The sequence below is a fragment of the Populus alba genome, chromosome 1, assembly GCF_005239225.2.
Source record: "Populus alba chromosome 1, ASM523922v2, whole genome shotgun sequence".
Lineage (NCBI taxonomy): Eukaryota > Viridiplantae > Streptophyta > Magnoliopsida > Malpighiales > Salicaceae > Populus > Populus alba.
In genome coordinates, this window is record NC_133284.1 from 54,664,803 (window position 1) to 54,683,992 (window position 19,190).

The 19,190-nt window shown below is 34.9% G+C and overlaps 1 protein-coding gene across 3 annotated transcripts; it reads right to left on the bottom strand.

Annotated features, from left to right (window-relative positions):
• Positions 1-10,513: 10,513 nt before the first annotated feature.
• Positions 10,514-15,761, bottom strand: LOC118037723 (probable WRKY transcription factor 2). 3 transcript variants are annotated; one of them, XM_035043807.2, is made up of 6 exons: positions 15,014-15,761; positions 13,579-14,094; positions 12,573-12,761; positions 11,559-12,421; positions 11,310-11,468; positions 10,514-11,175 (listed from the first exon to the last, which is right to left on the bottom strand). In XM_035043807.2, the coding sequence occupies exons 2-6, from the start codon at positions 14,026-14,028 to the stop codon at positions 10,608-10,610; spliced, it is 2,229 nt and encodes a 742-aa protein (XP_034899698.1). In that variant the 5' UTR covers positions 14,029-14,094; positions 15,014-15,761; the 3' UTR covers positions 10,514-10,607. The 3 variants fall into 3 exon arrangements, with proteins under 3 accessions (XP_034899698.1, XP_034899700.1, XP_034899699.1); XM_035043809.2 differs by lacking the exon at positions 15,014-15,761 and adding an exon at positions 14,765-14,886; XM_035043808.2 differs by lacking the exon at positions 15,014-15,761 and adding an exon at positions 14,496-14,670.
• Between the last annotated feature and the right edge of the window lie 3,429 nt (positions 15,762-19,190).

A 19,190-nucleotide genomic window follows, 5' to 3' on the forward strand; every position in this document is an offset into this window, starting at 1 on the left:
TAAGTAATTGATTGAAGGCAAGATTGTGCAATTAATCAAATCATATTTTGTTGTCTCAATTTCTATTTAGGACAGACTGTTTAATGTCAATTTCATACTATTTGGTTTCAAAAAATGCAATTGGATCCTTAATCTTGTGGTTCAACTCCTGCCCTACTAGTGGTATACTAGTCCATGCTTTGAAAGAAATCCGCTTGCCCCCACTATTACGAGTGCATTTGTCTACGTGTTAGAATTCGTGTTTTTTAAAAAACATACTAATTAGTCGTTTGGTTACAGATTATTAAAAAATTAAAAATATGGATCCCATCATTTATATGCGGCAGGACCTCTATTTTTAGGAAGTAGTAAAATACTACTTTTTTGCAAGTTTTCAACATGTTGTTGAACTTTCTAGAGATGAGTAATGTGGAAATTTACCAAAACACACATTGTTCTCGTTTGATTCTCGTTTGCTCTTCTCATTCTCATTCGTGTTCTTCCATTTGCATTCATTTCTCTTCCCATCAACCCTAACTACACACAACAACTCCACAGTAAATCATTACTGTTGCATAACCCAAAACATTAATTGATGGCTCCGTCTCTATATGCATATTCAATTGTTATTCATTTCTCTTTAACAAAAGAAAATGAAGAACAAAAACAATCATTTTCACTGCAAGCTACAACCCCGAAACATATATATAAATCAAGCTTGATTCAAGCACTAGAGCTCAAATTTCCAACGGGTTAGTTCACTAGTTTGTTCTTATAGAAATTTTAAGTTAATTGTTGTTTATTGCAGTGAAGATCTATTTATCCCCTTTTGTTAATCACTTGTTGTTTACTCACATATAGTTATATAAGCTAATTTTTTCTTCATTTATCCTTATCAATAGAAAAACAAGATGACGAGCAACCTGTGTTTTTGCAATCAACAACCCCACCACAAATATCAACATCGTGCTTCATTCAAACACCTCAGCTGCAATTTCCAACAAGTATTGTGCTTACTTCACTAGTCTCCTTGTATAGTGATTTTAAGTTTATTTTTGTTCATTGCAATGAAATTGATCTGTTTATGCCTTTTTTTAATTCACTTGTATTTTACTCTTGTCAGCCATTACTGCTAATTTTTCATTCTCTTTATTCCCTCCATGTATGTGCAGTTATTTGTGTGTTGGTTGCTATGTTAAACGTGTATTTGTTGTTGTTGTGTGATGTTGATTGCTACCAAGTAAATTAATGTAAATTAATGACAATTAATTTCGGTTGCTAAGTAGAACATCCCTTGCTTTCTATGTTAAAATCATATTAGGTGTTGTGTGCTACAGATTGTTAACAAGTTAATAAACGTACATTAAAATAATACACACACACACACATATATATAGAACATCTCCTATTTGTTATGTTAAATTGGTATTGTGTGCTGCTGATTGCTAACAACTAAATAATAGTAAATTAAATAAATAATTTCAGTTGCTAATTAGAACATCCCCTACTAATTAATGAAAAACATTTATAGGTTTATGCCATTGTGGGTAGGTTTTTATGTTCTTTCCCCTATCAACTTTCTTAGTTCACACTTCACATCATTCAATCTTTTTTTGAAATAGTTCCTTAGTTTCTTTTTTTCATCCCTCATCAGCATTTAAGCTTTTGTCAGCTATAGTAAATTGTGTTTTTAATTCTTTTTTACATTGTCAACCAAGCTGCTATAGATAATTTCTTTATTTATATTTTTCATTCTTTGTCAATATTCAACCTTTTGTTATTCTTTTGTTGACCTTTTGCTGCAGATGTAATTTCATGTTCTGTTACTATTGTATTATGGCCTTAGCAGCATTCAATCTCTTATTCATATGGTTAATTGTTTGTTTAATTTTTCATTGCATTGTCAATTATAAGCAATGGATGGGTTTGACACACATGATAAAGCTTCTTGGAGCAAGGCAATGTTGCACACGTTTTATGACATTTTCAATACAGTTATTGAGACAGGCATAAGACCAAACACACATTTTGACAAAGTTGGTTGAAAATTTATGGTACAATCATTCAAAGATCAGACATAATTTTCATTATCAAAATCTCAACTTAAAAACAAGTGGGATGTGATTAAAAAGGACTGGAGGGTATGAAAAAAATTAATAATTGAAACTAGAGCTGGTTGGTCTATTGAATTTGGGACCATCTCAGCAATTGATGAACGGTGGCAATCAAAAATTCATGTTAGTTTGTTGATTTGAAATAGCCTTATAATTTTTTTTGTCACATTATATTATTTATTCATCTACTATCATTCCTAATTATATCTAGTTGACATTACACAGGAAATGAGAGGAGCAAAGAAGTTTAGGCATGTTGGTATAGAGCTCTCGTTGTGTGCCAAGTATGATATCATGTTTACTAACATAGTGGCCACGAGAAAATATGCTTGGACTCCTTCATAAGAACTATTATCAGATGAAGATAATATGGCTGCTGAAATGAGAAATACAACCAATGAGGATACTAATATGGAAGAAAGAAGTGGCGACTTTAAAAAGGACGCAATCCATGATTTCACTCGTGATGTTAGCAATATGGTTGGTGGAAGCAATGTCGCAAACAATAGCAACAACCCCAACAGTTCAAAGAGAAAGGGTGCACATCATACTACACCTCAATTCCTAAAAAAAAAAAAGAAGGGGGAATTGGAATGGGAGCAATACTAGTTGCACGTTTGGATAAACTTGTTGAGACTGTCTCCATGCCTAGAGAGATCATAGCTCCTTGTAGAGATAAAAAAAAAGGTTGTAGCATTAAATAGGCAATGAAAGAACGACACTCTATTTGTCCCATGTCCTTCGTACGGGGTTCGATGGTGATTTTTTGTTTGCTTTGCTTGATTGGTTCTTTGGAGTCACCACCTAGTATTTTGGTCACTGGAAACCCTAACTGGTCTTTCAGAGATTTTAAGGCAAGGGACTAGTTGTGTAAAGAGAAAGTATTAGCACCCCTAGTACGCCCTACCTAAGGTAAGCTGCTTGGTGTTTGGTTTGCCTTATAATTGCTATGGTGTTGGTGTTCTTTTAAATAGGTTTCCTATGATGAATGGATTTGGGTTCGAAGTCTAAAAGCAAGAACCCTTGGTTAATGTGGATCACACCCTTAGATATGTCTACAAAGTACAAAGGAGAACCAATGCAGATTTCATAAAATCTGTGTTTGATTTAGACTAAATTTATAACCTATGATTTATGAGATAGGTAAGATAGAAATCTAAGGAGATTCAATGTGCTTAGAAGCTCATTTTTTCCTCAGTACTTCAAGTGTTTGCAACTCGTGAATCTCAAGGAAAAATAACAAATATTTAGAAATCTAAGGAAATTCAAAGCATTTTAAAAGTTTTTTTTTTTACCTTAGTGTTTTATATTTTCACGGCTCGTAAACCGTGGAGTCAAAAATTAAAATGTCCTCAATTATAATTAAGGCTTCTTTCAAGGATGTGTGATAACTTATTATTCCTAGAAAAATATTTTGGATATTAACCACTTGGGGTTTCTTTATCCAAACATTAATAGCGAATAATAACAAGTTATTCTCAATAATATTTTGGATATTCATCCCTTTGGGATTTCTTTATCCAAACATTAATGATGAATAATAGATGAATTCTTCATAAAATAAGATTTTTGTATTTTTTTCAAATATTGGCCAACACCCTTTGAAGTTGTACAAATATGTTGTAAAATCTAAAAATGCAAAAAAATAATTTTTGTTGTGTTTAAGAAATTCATGCGAAAACACATTTTTGAAACTTCCAATATTTTTTTTATATAAAAAATAACATTCAAAACATGTTAGGGTATTAATCGTATGCATGAAGACATACATATATATATATATATGTGTGTGTGTGTGTGTGTGTGTGTGTGTGTGTGTGTGTGTGTGTCACATTGCATCAAAAACCGGGTATTTTAAATACAAGATTTGTATTTTTAAAATATAAAAATACAAAAAACCACAAAATAAATACACGCAAAAAACAACAATGATATTACTTGTTTTTTAGGGGGCTGGGTACAGCTCGACTCATATGGCTAGGCTGAACCCAACAGGTTTAACCGAGTTACTGGTCCAAACTAGGGACCCGATTGGGCAAACAATGCCTCATTAGTTACTGTTTAAGTGAATTATAATTCACTTGAACAATAACAAAAGCATGCATGGTAACCATTAATATGCAAAGTGAAAAGAATGCATGGAAACTCACCTAGCGCTGAGACGAGCGAAGGCGATGATGCTGAGTCGACTGGGCGCTGCTCACAAAGGAAGATCTGGCATGCTGCTTATAGCGAAGATAAAATTGCTGTCATGTAGGAGAGTTTCCAATGTGGCTTTAATAGAGGTTGGAAAAAAAAATCATCTTGTTGTCATCTTACTACTGCTGTTTGCCGCTTTGGGAGGAAGGATCCTGCTACTGTGCTGCTCTTGCTTATTGCTGCTCATAGTGTTGTCGTCTCATTCATTACTGCAATAGGAGATCACGATGGGGAGAGAAAGTTGCTTTGACGAGTTAGTCACAACATTGTTACTGATGGTTATAGTGTGGAGGCTGAAGTTGCTGAAACTTGCAGCGTTGTCATGTTAATTTTTGGTGTTGCTGAGGAAATAGCCAGTTAGGGGGGAAGAGTGTAGGAGATGAGGAATTGCAGTGGGCGGGGTTGTTCGAGTGAGAGGGAAGATTAGTTGGCTAAGGGGGGGATGGTGGACTATTGATGAGAGAGAGGGGGGGACAATGTGTGGCCAGAGAGAGATCCCCAGTTTCTTCAAATGGAGGGCTGCTTCGTTTTTTTTTTTTTTTTTTTAAAGATGAGCAAGGGCTACGGCTTCTTTGCTAGAGAAATAGGGTTAGGGTTTTTTTTTTTGTTTCCCCTAATTTTTGTTTGTCTCTTTGCCCCCTTGTGCATATGGCTAGAGGTTCACTTATATAAAAAATCTCTACATGTGCTATTTAAGAAAATATTGCAATAATTATTACAAAGATTGTCTTTTATAATCAGCACCAACAAATCTTATATATATGGTATTTTATATTGTAATGATTATTTTCCATAACCAATATGAATCAAATCATATATCTATGGTATTTTATATTGAAGTAATTATATATGATTTAGTAATTATCTCCTTGACATATTGCTTCCTTTATAATAATCCTGATGCTTTATGTTATCGCCATATGTAAACCTTTATTTTTTTTTTTTTTTTTTTGAAAATTTATCAAAACATGGGTAAAAAATTGGGTAGCAACAATATTGATGGAGTTGCCTTTGGTAATGCATTGCATACCTTTGCAACCCAATTCTTATATGCGAGGAGCAAGAGGGATGTGGGCTGCAATGGGTTGTATTGACAGAAAAATGTCATGGTTGAAAATAATGTTTGACCAACATAGAAAAACTTAGATGGACAAGATCAACTTTTAACTATTTACCCCATTCATGTCTTTGCATTTATATTGAATTCTGTAATCAAGTAACATATTTATTTGTCTCAAATCTTTTCCACTAGTTTTGCAAACTTCCTGTGCTACAATTGTTGCTGGAATTAGAAAGAGTTGCCCATGTTTTCATGTATTTCTGTAGCTATGTTTTTGGAACACCATTACCATGTATGTTTTGCTAAATATGTATGACTGAATAGTGTTGTTGGGTTGGAATTTCAAGGATGTTAATTTTTGAATTACAGACTTTAAATGTGTGGATGCTTGACTTTAAATGTGTGGATGCTTAACTTTGAATGTTATGTGTAGCTTGTTAAAGTACTCCTTTTCAGTTCGGTTACTTGACGTTGAATGGTTGGTGATAATAATTTATGAAATCGAGACAACTTCTTATTGGTATTATACTTTGAATGTTTGGTTAGTTGCTCTTGAATGTTAGGTTTAGGTTGCTAATTTTGAAATTTTCAGTTGGTGTATGCCATATTTGAATGTTTGGTAACTTGCTCTTGAATGGTAGCTTTTGAAAGTTAGGTAATAGCTTTCATTCCTATGTATTTGTATATAAATAGCAGTAAGTATGAGAAGTTATTCATTTGCATATTGTCAATTTCTTTCGGTAGAAACCAAATGTGTTAATACCTACAATCAAGAGTAGTTGTTTCTAATTGCTAGTGTTGTAGATTGATGCTATTTATACATATGTAATAGGTAAGTTCCATTTAATTCATTAGGTTGCAGACGATTGATTAATGTTATGACATTCATTAAAAGTTGGGTTAGTTTCTTAGGTTTTTAAATGTCTATTTATGGTGTTCATTAAGATAGTGAAGGGTAGAAAATCATTAGCTTTGTTAGACCTCTGTCATTGTATATTCTTCTACATAATTTTATTACTGTCTTGTTCAATTTTATACAGCAGTAGTCCATAAGTAGAATCGATTTGAATCTTAAGAGAAGGTGGCAAACATACTTATTATTTATTGACCTATTTTTGTGAAATGAAAAGGGATCCTTAATATTATTGCTCCACTCACAAATCATTTTTGCAAATGAAATTTTCAATGTTGTATGGTAAAGTTGACATTATATTTAGGACAAGAAATGAAATATTAGAAGCAGAAAATGAAAAGGAAAAACAATTTGTGTGTGAATTGTTCATTGTTTCTGGAATTCTCATTTTAATCTCTTGAAATTCTATTTTTAGGTTGTTTATAGCAAGTGGAATTAGAAATTTTGATTAGAGATAATAGTTATTTTGAAAGAAGAAATTCAATTTCACTTTCAAGGGAGGTAAAGGACTGAATTGCAAATAAATATAACCTTAAAAAATTTACAAGCAGTGCAAAATTTCATTAAACGTGGAGAAATGGAACAATATAGTATTTCGGTCTGCATTATCCATTTGTGTTTTTTTTAACAAGTCATACAATTTTCAATTATTCACAAAAAAAATTTGTATGTCATGATAGATATGGATTCACATGAGTTTTTAACACTTTTTGACGGGGGTTATGATAACATTATGAATAACATTGCCAATTACGTTAATTATGGTAATTCTTTTGTAAACGATGGAAATTGCAATGGTAATCACAGTTTTGATACTGACAACGACGATTCAGATGAAGAAGGTGAGTTGTTTTGAAAAAGGGAGTTTGATAATCAGAAATTGGTTTTATGCACGGTAGGTGCCATAGCTTTATATTATAATACTTATATATATAAAGAACCTTGTATGGATTTGTACAATACTGGAATGCAATGGTTGACAGAAATATTACATGGATATTGGATGCGCTGTGTAAACATGTTTAGGATGGATGCAATGACATTTCAGAGTCTGTGCTTTAAACTTGAAAACCAATATGGGTCAAAGGCATTTAGAAGAATGTGTGTTTTTGAAAAAGTTGGAATATTTCTTTATACAATAGCTTTGGGTGCTTCCAACAAGGAAGTTCAGGAGAGATTCCAACATTAAGGAGAAACAATTAATAGGTACTTTAATGAAATTCTTAGATTAGTTTGTTCGCTAGCTACAAATTTAATTCAACATGCAAATCCTGGGTTCGTAAACACATTGAGGGAAATTATGAACAATCCGACGTATATGCCACATTTCAAGGTAATGTCGTTAATTGTATTTATTAATGGTGATTTGTATTTCATGAATTTGTGAAATTTATTTTTTTAGTTAGCTTAAATTGATGTTATTTTGTTGGTTTATCATATATTAGAATTGTGTATGAGTTATTGACGATACACATGTGCGTGCATGTGTTTCTTTTGAAAATCAAATTCCATTTATCGGATGAAAATGTGTGCCAACCTAGAATGTTATGGCTGCATGTAGCTTTGACATGCAATTCACATTTGTTTAGGCGGATTGGGAAGGTAATGCACACAATACACGAATTTTCCTTGAAGCAATTGACAATCCACGTATAAAATTTCTTAAGCCACCAGAAGGTAGTAATATGTGTATGTGTGTGTGTGTGTGTGATAATTAATGTTATTTTGTTTTTTGTTTCTTTTGCAATTTTCAATTTAAAACAATTATATGTATTTATAGGGAAATACTATTTGGTTGATTCGGGATATCCTAATGAAAATGGATTTTTAGGTCCATATAGAGGTCAAAGATATCATTTGCAAGAATTTAGAAGGCAAGGACAATCGTGAAGAAATTTTCAACCGTATACACTCTTCATTACGTTATGTGATAGAACATACATTTGGAGTTTGGAAAAAAGATGGTGAATCCGATAGAATATGCCATCCTTTAATTACAAGGCACAAGTTCAAATTGTTGTCGCATCCATGTCAATTCATAATTACATTAGAAGAACTTCAATGCAAGATGTGATATTTATGGAGTTCGATCGCCATCCTAATTTTGTGCCCGATGATTTTCTAACTAATGTGGCTCCACATTCACAAAGCCAAGGACACTAAAGGCCTTTGCGAATGGATTACGTACGTGATGAGATTGCTGCAAATTTAATGACACAATTATAAATTATTGTTCTAATATGTTTAGGTCTATTTGCAAAAAATTTATTGGTTGTAATATTACTTTTATGTAATTGTTCATTAATATTATAAATAAAGTCCTTTTAGGTAATTATACCATAAAATGAGATTGAACCACAACTTTTAACCAAACACATTAAACAACTTTTTGTTCAACCTTAATTTCAACCATAGTTTTAACCAAATATATATTTTTCCAAACCAACTTCAATTAAAATCACTTTTTATAAAACTACTTTTTTTAAACCACAATCACAACAGACACCACAATACCAAATACACTCGCATGACACTCATAATTTACCACCAACACAATACGGTTTTTTTGTTCCGTTTCGGGGCGTAATCTTTTTTTTTTTAAAAAATAAAAAAAATAAAATTGGGTTTGTTGGTTATTTTAGATAAAAAAATTTTAAAATATAAATTAAAAAATTTATACAAGTATTTAATTAAATAAATTAATAATTATTTATGTAAATAAACAAAAATATATTAACAAAAAATAAAAAATAAAAAAAAATTAAGAGATGGATGTATGTCAAAATATTTGATATTGCAAAATAAAACGTTTGTTTATTTGTGTCTATTGAATTTATTTATTAAAATCAATAAAATATAATAGAAATAAAAACACATACGAAACTGATTGAATAAAAAAAAAAATTATGCAAAGCCAAATATATCATAAATATTGTTTCAGAATAAACATTTTTTTATATATAAAATAAAGTTCATTTGTATACAAAAAAAGAACTCTTCAAAAAATAAATACAAAAAATAATTTTTTTAAAAAAGAAAAACCTCAATTAAATTTTTTTTAGAAAACCCCACAATACAGGACATGAGACTGGGATAAACTGATACAGAAGAAATTGAAGACAACTACTTAATCAATTTCTTTAAAATAATAAAATAATAAAATCATAGAAACAATAGAAAAAAAAAATATCAAACCATATTAACTTTTCAAACTTTTTACCCATTTCATTAGATTAAAAGTACGATAAATAAAAAAAACTCAAAAATCCACTCCCTTAACAAATCAAACGTTGAAGGATAAAATTTGAAAAAATCAACTACACAAAAAATTATGATTTAAAAAATGAAGGTGAAAATCAAAATAAAAAAAAATTACATGAATTAATAAATTAAATTGAAAAAGAAAAAAATTTTAACGGAAGAAAAAAGAAATCAAGATAATGAAGGCTAAATTAAAAATAATAAAATGACATAAATTTTAGTTGAAGAATAAAATTGAAAACATGAAAAACTTTAATTAAATAACTTAAAACAAAAATAAACAATAAAAAAAAATAGGAATCAAAGGACACGGACACCACCTACATACCGGCACGTCTTCATCACGCACCGACAAATTTTTTAAAGTATTTTTCCGAATGAAAAGTACCAAATGCTCTCCATAAACTTGAGAATATATATATAAACATCATGAAAGGGCACAAATGCTAGACTTATGCCTTGGTATTTGTTAGGGTAAAAATATAGTTTTACATATTCTAATAAGTGAAAAACAAAAAAAATCATTGATCCAGTTGTAAATTTTTTTTTTTACTTGAGAAGTAAATACATTTTTTGACTTTTAAAAAAAATTGAAAAAACTAAATAATCATTTTTTAGGTTTTGTTGACTTCAAAGGTTACAATTGCAAAAAATTTAAAAAGATTAAAACCCAGAACAATTCTAATGTTAAATAGAACTCTAGAAAAAACTAAACTACTCTAAATTTTTTCACTAAAACTAAAATAAGAATTTCACCATGTGAAACTCCAACCTCGTGTATGGTTTCTGTCAATATCATTTTGCAGTCCCAACCACGGGACGGAGTTTTTCGTTGAAATGGTACAGAGTACAATACAGATACAAGAAGAAGTCAAATTCCCTCCCCCTAAAAACACTAACTTGATACACCTCAAGCAGCGCTTCCTCCTCGGAAAACATTGCTTTTGCTTCTATGCATAAATGAGAGCACCGCATCAAGAGGAAAAAGAGAACGAATGGTTTTTGCCCCTTTATATAGATAAGTGAAAATAATTATAACAACAATAAATAAACGTTTGAGAATACAAGGAAATGGAAAATTTTACATCTGAGGCCCAAGAGGCAGCCTACTCATGATTTGCTGATACAGTGTTGGATTGTTGGAGAGGTTGAGACTAGGTTCTGTCACAGGCTCCACCTTTCGTTCTTCTTTCGGCATCATGAACCCCATTTCATTCCCAGGATGTTGCTGCGCCAAGTATGGATGAATGGGCATAACAGGCATCTTTGGTTGGCCCTGACCCAAGCCAGCCATCGCAAGATTGGCCAAGCCAGGTTGATTCATTCCAAATGAGAAGCCAGGCGAGGGCCCCAGCTGCTGCCTTCCAGGCAGGCTGAAGGATCCAAATGCAGGAGGCCGCTCAAACCTAGCCATGCTGTTGTGAACCTGTGATGGCTCGTGTCTGTGAACATGGGTTTGAACAGCAACAGCAGCTTGGCCTGGGGTGGCATTGGAGGTGCCAGAGTTCACATGGCTGCTATTGCGAGCAGCAGGAACATCGTGATTGTGCTTCCCCTCATACGTAGTGATCACCGACTTGAGGTCATGTGATGCCCTCTCCACATGCTTTCTAACCGTGCAGCCTGCACTAGTGCACTTGTAGTAACTCCTGCAAAAGATCACCCGATTATCAATTTCAAATTGTGAACAATTGACTTTTTGCCTTCTGCACAAGAAAAAAGGATTATTATTATTATTTGTGGGCGGGGAGTTTGAACAAGAGGCCAATGTTGATTTAACAACCTAGGATTTGGATTTCCTTTCACAACTTTCTGCCCATACTTTCGCCAGCGATATCCATCATCAAGGATATCCACCTCACTGGTTGTCTGGACCACAACTCTAGGCTCACGAATAGCTCTGGTGGCTCCACTCATTTCAGTTGCATATGTTTCAATTTTCCTGAGATGTCAAACAACATCAGTAAATCTTGTGCTGATAATGATGTCATGAGAGGTCATGCATGGAAAAACAAAGAGATGGAGTGGTAACCTTCTCTTCGACTCAGATTCTTCTCCTTCACCATCGTAACCTACACTGCCATGTGTAGCCCGATCATCATCTTCGTCATTTGAAAAGGTAGATGAGGCATCAATGGCATCCGCTGACTCAAAGGGAGTTCCACTCTGAGCCTGTACCGAGGAGGATGGATTCCCAAATTCAGGGCCTGGGCCCCCAGATGCTGAAGATGTAACCTCGACATTGTCACGCCTCCAATCAGAAGTCCCTGCAGCATTTCCCTTTTGTGTACCTGCCCAAGCCGAATCATTAACAGAACCAATCTGTGGACCAACTTGTTCAGGAATGTCCAGTTGTGTATCCAGTGATCCAACAGCTGACCTCCGGTTGGGTAGCGGCTTGGGATGAATGTGTGTCCCCTTGTATATGATCTCTGTTATATGGCCCTCGAGAGAACGTTCCACTTTCTTCTTAACTGAGCAATTTGGATGGGTGCACTTGTAATAACTCCGTGGATATTCACTTCCTTTTACTTGTTTCTGTCCATATTTTCTCCAATTATATCCATCTTCAGATGGCGTGCCACCAGCACCACCAGCAGCCATTGAATCTCCACTGGCTCTTTGATCTCCTTCTTCATCTTGTTGCTCATCAAGAGGAGAAGAATGCTCAGCATTGCCACCAACAGTATCGAAAGTCCTCTGATCTGCTACGGTATTTCCTCCATTATCCTTTTCAGTTGTCAATTTGAAGAATTCTGCTGGAAAATGAAGGGAGTTTCTACTCTCAGACTGAACTTTAGTGGGTGCAACATCATGTGACTGAAGAGCATTTTCAGAGTGAACAGAAACATCGATACTGGGAAAGGATTGCTGTGGAAAATTGGCTGAAGCTACCTGTATGAAGAAGGCAAATTTTAACCCTAAGACAGACATATTATTTACCTATTTATATCATCCACTCCCTTCTAAGTCTCGTGCTTGGAGTGCTGTTTTTTTTTTTTTGTCCAAACAATAGTCAAAAGGCAAGACTGCCAAGTGTAATTACCTTGCTTGTTCCACCAAGGAAAAATAAAGAGCCCGATTCTCCCATAGGCTTGAATGCGAACGAAGATGAATTGATGTCTTCGAAGAAAGTTTCTTTACTTTTGTCAGGAAGTTTGGAGCCCGCTGTGGAGTTCTTACTGCTACCATTTGGAAAAAATGAAAACTTTCCAGTAGTTGGAGATGGCTGAGCCTGAGGAGCGAGGCAGAAGAACTCATAAAAAAATGTTTTAACTTTCAATATACTGTTAATGTAATATAACGTTGATCTTGGCAAGACAAAAAATTTAGAGATTTAAGATGCTACTGAGTGAGCCTCAAACAATGGTCATTGCCAGATAGAACAGCCTTGAACTGAGTAATTTGAACTCAGAAATATCAAAAAAGCATGTTTTATCAAGGTTTTTCTGCGGCTACTCCAGACATGTTCTGGTGTACAGATATTTAATCCATAGCTTGTCAACCTATTTCCAAATCAAAAGACATTTAATATGCATGTCCAAGAAAAAGACACAGTGATTTACAGCAACAACATCATGATAAATGGGTACTTGCAAGGTAGGGCCTACATAGTTTTTGAGCTGCAGCACAAAATTAAAACTTTCGCATTTGACTTAAACATTGATATCTATAGCCAAGCTGTCACATAATCCAGATTCGTTGTATGTAATTTCAGTGCGAAAAGATTCAGTCATCACATGCCAAAATATCTGTTTCCCAAAATTCCATCAGACATGATGAGATCGTGCTTGAATAAACAGAGAAATATTTGATCAAAGCTTAACCAGAATTAATGCCTTAGCGCAACAATCTGGCATATAATAAGTTATATTATTGGATTCAGTTCTTTGATATTCTGATCTAACTTGAATAATGCATTGATTGCAAATCTTGAGAGCTTGTCACTGTCTCCTCAGATTCCATTTTTCTCAAAGGTGGCAACAATACTTCTCTTGAAGGCCAAGAGCCAACCAAACAGCATGTAAGAATTTCGAGATTCTAAAACTTACCAAGTTTGAAAGGAAAACTGGAGATTCCAGCAAGGTTGTCGGGCTGAGACCAGATGGTATTGTCAAACAAGGAGACCTAATCTCAGGGTTCAGTGAAGTTTCAGCAGACCTGATACTTTCTGTATTCAACCTTGGAGCATTAAATCCAGCTCTGGCTGCCATTCTTTCAACGAGACCTCCACGTGAGTTTGATTTTTGCTCAGAAAATGAACCCAATTCAGTCAACTGGGCACCACTAGTTCGTGCTCCATCCTTTGTTTCGGCATTTCCTGTTGTCATCTGCTCTGGTTGTCCCAGAAAGAGCCCTTTAGTTCTATTCTCCCCAGGGGGTTCTGTGATTGTACTTGAGTTACTATCATCACCTAACATTGCTGAGAAAAATGCTCTTGGGCTTGGACTAGGAGGTACCCAGTCACCAATTATAGCAACATTATCATCAATCCCAGCCATGTTTCCAAAACCTTGGAACAAGGTCGGAGGCAGCTATTAGCCAAGGCGTTGGGGAAGGCTAAGTTCCTGAAAGGTTTAAGCAAACATATTACTACATGGTTCAATAAACTACAGTCCCAGGAGCTCAAAGAATCACGAATAACAAATCACAAAATTGCCAGAAAACAAAACCCCATAAATTTAGTTGCAAAGGACATGTAAGTAGAAAAAAAGGTCAAAAAAGGTTGCCCTTTTGAACTGAATTCTTGTTTTACTCAAGCTACAAAACCAACACTTTCACTCAACAAACTGCAACATACTTGAGGTTAGTATACAATAACTGGAAAGCAACACAAAAACAAAAATTGCATCCAAACAATGTATTTTCAGTTATCAAAAAGAGATTCGGCAATAAAGTAACAACTTTGCCAGTAACTTATTCAAAGAACCCAACTCAGCCTGATTTCCAATTCCAACTAAGCATTTACCAGAAGAAGGGAAAAAGATGAACAAAATGGACAAATGGGCAGTGATGATGATCAAACTGGTTTCCATTTTTGTTTGCTGTCAAAAAGTAGCAACCATTTCTATAATATTACAAATGGATGATAAAAGACAACGTTCTTAATTTGATGATGTTATATTGAGGAAACCAATAAAATGAAAGGGATAAACCTTTACAAACTTAAAAACACATAACATCCAAGCTTAAATATTTCCCATCAAGATCTAACAATAATAAGGCATTTGATATTACCCAAAGAACGCAAAATAAGAAAGATTCTGAAGATAAAAAAAACACCCCACAAAATAAAGTCCAAGATTTAGACTAAAAAGGTGATTTAAATTATGAAGCTGAAGGTCAGTATCTTAAAATGGCAGGGAAGATATACATGTCAGACGTACAATAATAACAACAATAATAATTAAAAAAAGGGTTTCAAAATTTGGGAGATACAAAAAAAAAAAAAAAGGAGATAGAGAGAGAATGATTAAAAATGATTACCTGATTGATTAAGGAGTCAGGCTAAGATGATGATATCTGAGGAAAAAGACCCACCACCACACCTCAACCTTCACCACCACCACCACCAACCTGACCCTTCAATGAATGAAGTCTGGTTCCTTTGATCACCTCTCTGTTTAATTCAATAGAAATGGAAATGACCCACTCTTTTGTTTTAGCCCAAAAATGATATGATGATGTTTATTGATTTTGAAATCAAAATCAATAAAAGGAATCACCTTTATTTATTTACAGTCAAGAGGTTTTTTAAAACAAAAATAAAAACCAACAGACAGGGTTAAAAAGGAGAGGAGATGATTGTGGAAATGGAATGGTGGGGGACCAGAAATGGATGGAATCTTTGAAGAATGAAAAGGAAAAGAAAGCAAAAAACAAAAGCTTTATGGAACAGCATGTTTCATCTTCTTGTTTCTAGTTTCCACAATAACCTTCCTCTCTCCCCCAGCAATTTTTTTCAACTCTCTTGAATAAATAAACAGCAAGGTGTGGGGCCCTTCTCAGTAGATCCAGTTAGGAAGTGCCACGCGGGTGCTCAAGGGCAGTATTGCCGAACAGGTCTGGAGATGGGTGGTCGAGATGGATTTGAAAAGGCAGGGTGCAGAGGAGGGAGGGTTGCAGGGGATTAAGGATTTGGGATTTTGGGGATTAAAGGGTGGTTGCCGAGGCTAAAATGAAGAGGAAAAACAAGATTCAATAATGGCAAATATGTGTAACGTTGGGGTGTCAAATTTCATAGGTGCCTAACACCTGTGTGTTTTACCTCCTATGAAAGTGAAAGATGTTATAACTAACTCAATCTTCTATTGAGACCCAATAATCTCCTAATCATTCAATCCATCCTCTCCTGGTGCTGCGGTTAAAAATGATCTTAGATTCTGGTTTTTAGATTAGTTTTTTCGAATATTGTTTTTATTACCAAGTAAAAAAAAGCATCCCTCGACACTTTTATTCAAGAACACATGCGCCATGGATTTTAAGAGTTTTGCTTGCTTTGTGAACGAACGGAGGCCCCAAAGATGCAGGATCATGGAGTCTAGGATAGGGACAGATGGAAAAAGGCTCAATTCCCATTTTTAAACCACTCTCTTGGAACCATCTTACACCCTCATAATAATAAGGATTAATTATATATTTCATAGTAATAAATCATAGTAGAGTTTTACATATTCCTATATTCTGACTGTTAAAGGGATCCAATTCCCTAATCTTTTCAGTGGAAATGCATCGCAGCAATGCCGGCCTCATCCTACTCTCTCCCCTCCTTTGCTAAATAAGGGAGAAAGAATTTTCTTTCTGTATTGCTGGTGCTCTGATCTGATCCTGTACCAATCAAGTAATTAAAGCTATTCTTCATACCAAAAACCCAATTCTTGAAATCTTAAATAAGTCAAAACAGGAGATGCAATTTAAAGATTATCTTCTTAAGAGAAATAATATTAATTAACCTATTAATTGCTTGAGGACATCCTCGCCATCATGGAGAAAAAAAAAAGTAATGAAAATATATAATTTTTCAAAAGCTATCATAAAGAGAAATAGATATACCAGGTTGGACGGCATTGGTAACATTCCTAACCTCAAACCTAACCTTACCCTGTTCATGGACAACCTAGCAATGATCACCAACGCGATGTCACACACGACTAGCCGGCTAGTAGTGGTGAGTTTTCAACCAAAAATTAATCTTTGAATGCACGCGATGAAAAGTTATTTCATGTGTTAATTGACAGTGATAAACGATGATCGTTAGATCATTTAATAGCAGGCAGGCAGGCAGGCATGCAACAGTATTATGAACCAAAAAGAATACTTTCACCCCTTTTTCTCAATTCAATCATTCACTCTCAGAATCACAAGTTAGGAGTGAGAAGTAGTGCTGATGCATGCATGGTGCAATCTCACTCTATTTGCTGATTACAAGTATTATTTGCTGGTTTGGTCTGTGATTTTGATGAGGAAAGGATTATCTAGGAATGGAGACGTCCGATGGGCACTTCTTTCTTTCTTCCTTTCATCTCATCTCACCTCGCTTCCCAGTCAAAAAGATACTCTTTGACCAAGTGTTTATCTTTTTCACACTACCAATGTTTTCTCAACAAATCAAATCCATTGGCAAGTGGACCCCCATTGCAGGACTAATTTCACCTTTCCTGCTGTAAGTGCTGTAACATGCTTGGGAGATTACTGCCTGCTACTGCTTTTTAGAAAGAAAAACTAAGAAATGGAAGCAACATCAGAGATGAAATCATGACAGGGATATATGTATATGCCAATTCTTATTTAGTTGTGACTTGTGAAATGTCCGTCAACATATTCTCATCACGGACCTCTATTTTTACCAAAGGCGCCGAAGGACCTGTACTTTATCTTCAGAATTTGTTGCTCGAGAGGCCTTGATTCATGCTAGAGACCAAGCAACCGTTTAAGCCTAGTGAGGTGCTGTCTGCTGTGTGACTTTCACAACCTGTTTGTCTCCATTTTTGTCACAAACCCAGGAAAATTATAAAAGAGTTGTTATTGGTGGGGGACCTCAAAAAGGGTGGGATTGGGACGCTGGAAGCCAGTCCTGGACTCTTTCAAGGTAGAACTCGAGTCAGAGAATTAGCCAGTTTTCCTGTCAATGGGACCTCTCCTTGGACTGAATTCCATGGCTGAATAATCTCAAGATTCTGTTCCCAGTGGGCCATATGGACCCCATCTTAGAAGACCTGAAAGAGCCCTGCTGTGTGGTAGACGTGTGCCTTGGATTAGCATTGTTTTGGCCCATACTGAGCCTAGAAAACTATCTTACTTGGGTTACATATGTACTTGTCTGTGGGCCTTCCCAAGTCATGGATGTTTTACAGGCATCAATCGTGATTCAGGACTGACTTGAATGATTAGACAGAAAAGGATTGAAGCACTGTAATCCAGGAGATCATGCGTTGAATGCAGGTATCTATCTACACATAGTCACATGCAGGTTAGGAAATGCCCTGTTTTTATGGAAGCTATAGAGAGGGGCCTCAAGTCAGGTGCATGGAGCTGCTCAGTTGAGCTCAATGTAATATTGCTATAACTTCTCACAGAAATAGCTACATGTTAAAGGCATGGTTTGTAATGCCCTGCATCACCAAACAAGAACATAAGAGACTATGCTAATGCCACGAGAGTTGAGAAGGAACAGAAACAATCTTATCCTCAACCAAAAAATAATTAAAAAACAACAACATTGTTATGCATGATCAATCCCACTACTGGATGGATTTGAGACTAGAAGACACCTTGGAATTAAAAAAATAAATAAAATAAAAATGGATTGAAGAAAACAGGAATGGTGGGCCACGTTGGGTTTTTTTTTCTTCCCTAAAATCAGAAGCAATCTGAGGACTTTCGGTAGGAAGAATTTGAGTCGGGAAAGATTTGTTTACATGCATGCTTGTGTTGACAAATGCATCTTTATCAACCACAAGAGTTCTGTCAAGAACATCATGAGAGAGTTTTGAGTCCTAGAGCCTAAATAAAAGAGATGTTGATGATGCTCAAAAGATTCATATTCCTAAACAGAAACCTAGAGCTAGACCTTTCTTGATTAAACAGGCAAACAAAGATTATAACGGGCCTAACACTCAACACACAGGATGCCATATATCAGACAAAATCACCAGCATTTGCTTATGTCACCATATTGTCAAGAGTTGCCTTTTCTTTCTTTCTTTATCCGTTTTACACTGCCAATGGATCCTTTGAAAGCACAATGAGATGAGCACAAGTTGTTGCAAGAGATTCCATTACTTGAGATGCTGCTTGTTTACAACTGCTGCAATCAACAACGAGAATATAATTAATATATATTAATCCAACATATATGACCAGTCTTCACAGGTCTATTTTTATGATGTTGCAAGACCAATGGCTTTTTCCCTAAACTTTCTTGTTACATTCTCAACGAATCTCAATAAGATGATGTAAAAAATTCTGCAGTGTTCTTGAAAAGAAACTTGGATAATCTTTAGCAGCCTCCCCAGGGGTGCTTCAGCTAAATGGATGGCGGCGTGCGTTGCAACTTGATTTGGGGTGTGTAATAAATCTAAAGCAGCTTGAAACGGTATAGCCTTCATGACGATACGTAAAAGGAAAAGGGCAAAAGACTAATGGGAATGTTACAGAGGTTGAC

Excerpts from the sequence above, each read along its gene's own strand:
- LOC118037723 (XM_035043807.2), bottom strand. The coding sequence starts at position 14,028 with ATGGCTGGGATTGATGATAATGTTGCTATAATTGGTGACTGGGTACCT. Across the intron at positions 12,762-13,578 it reads CAGTTTTCCTTTCAAACTTG|GCTCAGCCATCTCCAACTAC; the intron begins GTAAGTTTTAGA and ends CTCGCTCCTCAG. Across the intron at positions 12,422-12,572 it reads TCCTTGGTGGAACAAGCAAG|GTAGCTTCAGCCAATTTTCC; the intron begins GTAATTACACTT and ends TTCTTCATACAG.